This window comes from Lagopus muta, chromosome 4, assembly GCF_023343835.1.
Source record: "Lagopus muta isolate bLagMut1 chromosome 4, bLagMut1 primary, whole genome shotgun sequence".
Taxonomy (NCBI): Eukaryota; Metazoa; Chordata; class Aves; order Galliformes; family Phasianidae; genus Lagopus; species Lagopus muta.
Window position 1 is genome coordinate 23,944,317 of NC_064436.1, and position 8,021 is coordinate 23,952,337.

General features: G+C 38.7%; 1 protein-coding gene across 3 annotated transcripts in view; it reads left to right on the top strand.

The window, feature by feature from the left end:
* The window catches only part of GALNT7 (polypeptide N-acetylgalactosaminyltransferase 7), a 66,836-nt gene extending 65,297 nt beyond the window's left edge, over nucleotides 1-1,539 (top strand). For all 3 annotated transcript variants that reach the window (XM_048943574.1, XM_048943573.1, XM_048943575.1), the window contains exon 12: nucleotides 221-1,539. In XM_048943574.1, coding sequence (XP_048799531.1) covers nucleotides 221-358 — 138 coding nt within the window. In that variant the 3' untranslated portion in view covers nucleotides 359-1,539. The remainder of the gene's footprint in view (nucleotides 1-220) is intronic.
* Nucleotides 1,540-8,021: the final 6,482 nt, after the last annotated feature.

Sequence of the window (8,021 nt, forward strand, 5' to 3'; positions counted from 1 at the left end):
TTCATAATAGAAAGGATGTAAAAATCTAAGTTTAACAAATAAATGGAACAAGTATGGAAACTGATCTTTTTCAGGGATCCTGAACCCTGATTTTGTAACTGCAAATAGCTACATTACAGTTGTGAAGAAAAATTTGTCTGTTTTTTGATTGGTGGTTGTTTGTTTCGTTTTGTTTTAACGTCCCTGTGTTTTTTGTTTTATGTTTCCTTTTTTTTTCCAGAATCTGCATAGATTTACACACATTCCTTCAGGAAAGTGCTTGGATCGGTCAGAAGTCCTACACCAAGTTTTCATTTCAGAGTGTGATTCCAATAAAGCAACGCAGAAATGGGAAATGAACAACATTCTTAGTGTGTAGATAAACAGAACCTACCTACTGACACGTTCATTTGTACAGGACTGAAAATAGCCTGAAAACTGCTGCAATTAATAACTGTACAGCTCCGAGCCTCCTGACTTGGATGAAGGACATAGATGAACTGTGATTATTACAATAACATGATCATCCGCAGTTAATGTTTACAAAACTGCTTTACCTTAAACTCTGTAGATGTTTACATCTTTTTGTTTTAAGACGTTGGTAACTTAATGCGCTGTTAGCTGTGTTTCATAGGAACATAGTTAAAGGCATTGTTGTCTTCTTTGGGATTACACTCAGGGGTCTGAAGGCAGTTTTTTTACACAAACTTGAAAAGGTTGGAGTAACCAGATTTTCATAGAACTTGGTGATTATCAACCTGTTGTAAATTTTTATTTAATTTTACATCTTACTAAGCACTGCCACAGGTTATTAGCCAGGGTGGCCTTCTCTCACAGTCATGCTGCTTTTTTGGAAGGTGAATTTCAACATATTTAGTGCCTCTTCCGTTTCTCTCTTTCACAAGAAAAGCATTTGCTGGAAATTACACAACGGATGTCACTACAGGCAGGGATCAGCTGTCCCACCCCACTACTGTGTCCCACCCCAGTTACTGTGTAGCTGAACACAGCTGCTGTCAGTAGCTGTGCTGTTTGTCAGTGGGCCACTCTGACAGGCCCCTTCACTGCAGATGCTCCAAAACCTCACGTCGGGGCCATTGGCCCACCTCTGCTCTGGTATCCATGTGGGGGAGCAGCTTGGCACCTGGTATGGAGCAAGGAGGAGCTCAGTGGCAAGGTTAGCACCAATGTGGTACGTTGCGTTTGAATGAAGCACCCTTGCAATTCCAGTCAAGAATCTATATGCTCTAACTTGCTTGTATAAATCATACCTTACATAAAAATAAGAATAATCTAAAATATAGATTTTTAAGAAGCTGCACAATGATTTAAAAAAAAAAATAAATTCCAGTGCTTAATTTATGTTGTTATTTTAAATGAAAATCACATAGAGGTAAACTAAAACTTAATTAGAAAAAGAATACAACTCATTAACACATCTGCTTACTTGTTTGAAAGGACATCTGCCCGCTATTTTGGAGTCTGGGCTTAGGTTTGAAAAAAGAAGTGGAAATCTTGATGCATTTATGCATATAATTTTTTTCCTTTTTTTTTTTTTTTCCATTGGAAACTTTTCCTGAGGGATTACAAACACAAAATATAACCACTTGGTGCTATAGTGTACAGAACAGAGTGTGAAGAAGTTTCTGAAATTGTTCCGAATAGGAGTTGATGAGAACTCCCTCAGGAGTGTAAGTACTTGGAATGAACAGAGAGGTGGAGGAGAAATGACTTGTTCTCACTCCCTTATTCGAGATTTGTGACTTAAATGTTGACATCAGTGTACTGACTTTAGAGTTATGCCTATAACATGTCACACTATTAAGTATGGAGGAGAAATGACTTGTTCTCACTCCCTTATTCGAGATTTGTGACTTAAATGTTGACATCAGTGTACTGACTTTAGAGTTATGCCTATAACATGTCACACTATTAAGTACGACTAAATATTCCCTGAAATCTAGAATAGCATTGCATGCAGCTTTCATTGGTGTTAACAAGGGTTGTGTATCATATATGGTGAGAATTTGATCTTTCTAGGGCAGACTGCACTGATATATTAGTTTGGGATCTTTCCTAGTTTCTTTAAACTTCTCATCTATCCTTTCAGAGGTATGAAAAATAGAAAATAAAGGAGGGAGAAACTGGAAAATGGAAAATAAGGGTGTGTGTCGGTACTTGTTCCTCGTGTGTATGAAAACTGACTCCATTTTTGTGTGCTGGGTAGATTAATTTAATCATATTACTATGCATAAGAGAAAGAGTGTGGCACATAAATTGTGCATTTTAAATGGGTGTTTTGTGCAATTCATTACAAGCTGATGCTGTGTGCAAATACACATCTGTATGTGAGACTGAAACATGAGATCATAAGAAGCTGTTGCTGTAATGACTTTTTCATACTATAGCTTGCTTGGAAAAAAATAATAATTCCCATATTCTTGCTTTGTAAGTCAATGATAATATCACTATGCATTTCTACATATTTTATAAATTTGATTTATGCAGATTTTGATACACTGTATGTTTCTGTAGAAATTGTATAAATCTTTCAGAAATTTATTAGGGAGAAATCTGGGAAACATGTATATCTTATGGGTTGCTTGTTTTTTAGGTGAAGTAAATAAAATATTTGAATTTTTGGGTTTACTATATTTTTACAGAGTAAAAATGGATTATTATCTATATAGGAGCCCCGTATCTCTAAGTCTTGAGAACTTCTGTGTTGCAAACTTACAAATATTAAAAGTGCTTTATTTTACTTTTTACCTAGGTACTTTCTGTCATATCTGTGGGGGATGAGTTTTTTTGTCCAGAGAAGTCAGAAGTGAAGTTCTCACCGTGAGTTGCCATGTGGGCACACTTGGATTTTTGTACTACCTGCACTGATCTAATTAGGCAGATTTAATATGATCACATGAAAAAATGAACATGAGAATGATTTGTAAAGTAGAACAAAAGCTCCTGGTAATAGAGGGGGGAAAAAAAGCAATCTGTACCACCTGTGAGGTTTTTGTAATGTTGCATTGCTCTGAACAGGCATGTGGATGAAGACTCTACAGCAAGGTAATGGCACAGCTTATGGTTTGATGGACCTTAACTGATGAAAAATGCAAATTCCTTCCATTAAACAGGTGCACTGCGAGGAAAGGATCAAGGGCTGGAAGGAAGATTGAGAGATGATTTAAACACCAAGACAAAAAGGTATGCATGCATGCTAGATCCCTTCTCATTCTTGTTAAGAATATATTTAGCCAAAAAGAAATGTGGTTGCTTGAGGGAGAAGCGTGCTGTGTGTGAGCTGGAGGGCAGGTAAAGCAGGACGAAGGGCTGTGGGTACTGCTGTTCCCATGCATGAGATTGCTCAGTGTGAGGGCAGAACTGCCTCCAGTGGGGTGCCAACTCCAGTGACCAGGTGGGCAATTTGTGCTCTTTCTTGTGCAATAATAATAATAATAATAATGTCTACTGCACAAGCAGTCTCACGAGGAGAAGGCTGAAAGGAGTGAAGGGTGGGAGAAGCAGTAGAGCACTACCTGCATTAAAGAACCCCTAATGTCAGCACCCAAGATGCATGGAATGGCAACAGCAGCCCTCAGTGAGGGGTTTCTTTTGCCTGTTACAGTATCTCATTATCTGTCATGTGATGTTTGGAGTCCTTGTTTCTGAAATAATCAGGACCCTTTTTCTCTATTGCACAAAAGCAAAGAGTATTCTGATTTGGGATAGGAACTGAACTTATCAAAAGAAATAGAAAAGTGCATACAAGACAGAAAGACGATGTAGCACAGTAGCCTTGTTTCCCTCATGAGGATTGGTGTGGTCAAGCAGCACAAGGCAAAGTGAAAGGACTGGGCAAGGATATTTCTCCCCTTCTGGCAATTTACAGTTTGAGGACTTTGAGCTAGAAACTGTGTTTTCTATGCAGTATTCCAGAATCTGTATGGTCACGTTTTGAACCTAGGCAGACACTGGTCATCCGTCACATCTGATTACACAAAAAATTCCCAGTTTCCTAAAGAGACACACTGGCATTGCAGTTTGTTCCCCTGCTGAGAGAAAACAGTGAGATATGGAAGAGTGATGGTCTTGCTAATGGTCTAGATTCCCAAAGGAGGAGTTAGTGTTAGGTCAGTGCTGGGTTCAGCTAGCCAGCAGCTGGCTTCAAGATGGCAGCGCTGACAAGAATGTCATCACCACGCATTTTTCAAAAGACCTTTTGGAAGGATGTGGTCTTTTCTATTGGAAGCCACTTGACCGTAGAATTACAGCTTGTCCATTCAAATGTCATTCCTTCACTCTGCTGATGAGCCCACTTAGGGGTACAACTTCAGCAATAGATGTTTGGATTAAGAGGCTTTGAGAATAGCCATAGAATTTGTGGATGAAGCATGAGATTTCCTGGCCAAAGATTTTTCTGATGGCAGGCACAGTATTCAGTCCTGAAGCAAGAGCCTCTCCAGTAATGAGGCCAAAGTTAGTTATCTGGCTGGAGCAGCTTACAGGTTCACTAATTTATTGCTGGCCTGTGGCAGTTCTTGATTGCACTGATTAAGAGAAAATTGTGTAGACAGAAATATCAACTTTTTTTCTTTTACTGGCTAGGTTTCAGTCTCAGGCACATGCCACAATTAGAAGGGCTGTGAGTTCCACAAAGGCTCTGTGTGTTGGAGAATGTAGCAATAAGCTCTAAATCTGTGCTGTTATGAGATTCTAGACACTGAACTCAGAAGGAGTTGTGGAGAAGCAGACTGGGCTATGAAGCAGCTCATATGAGCAGCAATTCCAGAAATGCAGAGGTAGTAGGCAAAGAATTTAGATTTTTCAAGATGCAGAAAGAAATACAAGTCAAAATGTGACAACAAAGATAAATGTTTGTTAAGGATGGCAAGGCAAGTGAAGCACGTCCTGTGACGGACACCACCACAGCAAATAAGCTGTCACTAAGCTATAAGTAGTAGATAATATGCTGGTATTACATACAAGGTTCTTCTGATACACCATTATGAAATAGATAGACAGAACATCAGCAGATCAAGGATAGAACTCCTATTTCATTTTTTTCTGATTTTCTTTCCATGCCCATTGATGGTTTCTTTGTTGCTATTTGAGTTTTAAAGCCTGTATATACTGCATTTAGTTCCTGTGTCCATAGCTGTGTTGGTTAAGGTCTTCCTTTTGAAAACAAAACAAAACAAAGAATATTTACTGTGCTTCAGACCATAGGATTCTCTTGGGAAAAGTAAGACCAACTTTCTAAATAGGTTTTGTTCAAGAAGTTGGTCTAAGGAAAATGAAACCTTACATTTCTTCAGGAAGAAGATAATGTGTTCACAAACAGTTCTTTTTTTTTTTTCTTCCAAATTCTTTTAACTATTAATGCTTGACATGCTGTTTTATCCATTAGTCTTCACAGAATTATTATAGCTCCAGCATCTCCTCTAGACTAGTATGATGTAGCTTATTTTCCATCCTCATTACCAGTGATATAAACATTAGACCATTTTCCCCTTTGCATGTGTTTGGGGAGCACATATTAACTTGTCGTGTATTTTGTATTAACAACATATTTTGCCTTCTGTTTAAATCCTGCTGCCTTTGCAGTTCTTCACACTGCCTTTGCTGTTCTTCACAGTTAACTCTCATCTCAGTTGCAGCACTGTTCACCACTTTTCTACAAATCATTCACGTATGTATATTGAAGTCTTCACTAGCCCTTTGCCCAACCTCCAGAAATAGCCTATGGGTTTTCACAGCTGATTTTTCCCCCACTGGTAAAACTGACAACTAGGTCCTATTCTGTCTCTGTGTATTAACCAGTCACTTGTTAAGACCTTCAGTGACGGCTTCCTTTCTTTTATGAGGGGTCTGTTGAGAAATTCAGATGGAGTGGACATACCTGATCTCCCTAGCTTCATTTTCAGTGCGTGATCTAGAAATTCTCATCTGTGCTATAAGAACTTCATAGCTCGCCATATGGATATACTGGTCTGAAGTGCCCTGTATCTCCAAGGAATACTTTCTAAAAATTAGCATCGTATTTGTGACCTTCCATTCCTCCAGTGCTAAGGCAGCTTTAAGTGAAAAAAACATACATAAAGTACAGCTAAAGGTTCAGCCATTTCATCCTTGAGTTTCTTTAGAACTCAGGGATGAATACCATCTGTCCTGTCATTTCATTTCAAAACCTTTTACAGTTGGATTTGAGACAGATGCTCCACCATGCCTCCTCCATTAAAAATTCCGTCATGAGAACTTTCTGAAACTCCTCTACAAGGTTTTTTTTTTTAAAAAAAAAGACTTTATTTTCCTGAAATCTACTCTGAACACTGATTTTCTATCATAATCATCTTTCGTCCCAAAGGACTGTTTGGTAGGGCCTCCTAGTTCTTACGTTTATGGAAGTTATTAATCCATGTATTTTTTCAACGTGTCCTGCTCGTATTTTTCCCTGCTGCATATTGCTGCATCTGGTTGTCAGAGTGAGAGTTTCTTCTGTTTTACAGGTTTGGAAATAACTTCCACTTTTTTAACTATGCAAACTACTGTGGCCTTTTCTGAACATTTTTCTTTGATCACTTGCTGGATCCTCCCAGCACTGCTTCTTTTAGTGTCCACAGATGGGCATTATCTGAAGCTCCTGATCTTACATACCACACTTTTTAAAGCTTCAATCAAAGGTAGTGATTCCATATGCTCTTTTCCGTGCCTTTAATCTGTATTCAGCACCCTTCTTGTCAAAAGGGCAATGTACTATTCAAAAAATTACTGATTATCTTTGGTCACTGCATCATTCCCACTGAGAATTCAGGGGAGGCGATGGGGAGTTTCTACAGGAAAACCTGAACAGAAGATGCAAAGAGTAATACCAGCGTAGTCTCAGCTACATCATCCTGTCAAAGAGAATTGTATGGATATGGAAGAGTATTATAAAGTGCATATGGAGATAAGGACAAAGGTTCTCTGGAAATGCAAAAGCTGCACTAAAGAGCACACAGTGCAGCTTTGGGTTTTCGAGGCCTTCAGACCTTAATACCCTACTTCAGTATGAAACATTTTGAGTTACCTTTAGCTACCTTATTTCCATGCTTTCATGAATATGTAGCGTGCCATGTACCACGGTGATGGGCTGAAACCATTTTTTATCTGACATCTATACAAGTGACTATTTTTCCCATTTTTCAGAACTTTTGCTGGACAATAGATGTAAAAAAAAAATCTCAACCATGCTCTTTATAACACCTACTCTCTAGACATGAAGTAACTGTCAGCACTGGGCTTTCAAGTTGTACTAAAAGGATTTTTTTTAACCTGTTATTTCAACAAATTAAATGGAGTATATTAGTTTAGCTATGGAACCTTCAGTTTTCCATGTGGAAATACTGTTAGACAACTAGAGATGTTATTCATTATATATTCATGCCAAGTTTGAGTAAAACTCTGGGAAGACCATGAAACAGTGTAATTGGTGCTGTTAACTCTACAGCTAATAAAGTATCAGGAGCAGGTGTTCTTTAAAAACACCTCCTCCTCTTTGTAGGAATCTTAACTCTCTGTATGTGAGATCATTCCAAAATTGTTCTTGGTGTTTCACAAGCTCTGTCCTTTATAACAAGTCACTTATACTGGGGCCAAGGGGAGAGGGAAGGAAGGTGGGGAACATCAGGACAGACATGCCTCTGAGCACGTCTGTCCAACAGCCAGCCTTCCTGATAGGGACAGTAGGATATTTCCTAACGCTTATTTCTCAGCTAACAAAAGGCAAACCTTCAAAATCTCTGATTCAATAGGGTGGTTTTGATAATTTTTTTTGAGGGTGATGGAAGGGTTGGATGGAAATCCAGGTATAGCCAATTTCAGCACTAAAACTATAAGATTTTTAACTCTGAAGGTGATACAGGCAAATACCAGCATAGGGGGAAAACATCAACTGTGACTAAAGGTAGCGTGTATGAGAGAGCATGATGTAAAGAAAAAAGATCCTCTAAATTCCAGAAGCTTAGAGTACATCACTGGGAGAAGGCTCCCTCCCTCTCAGGCAT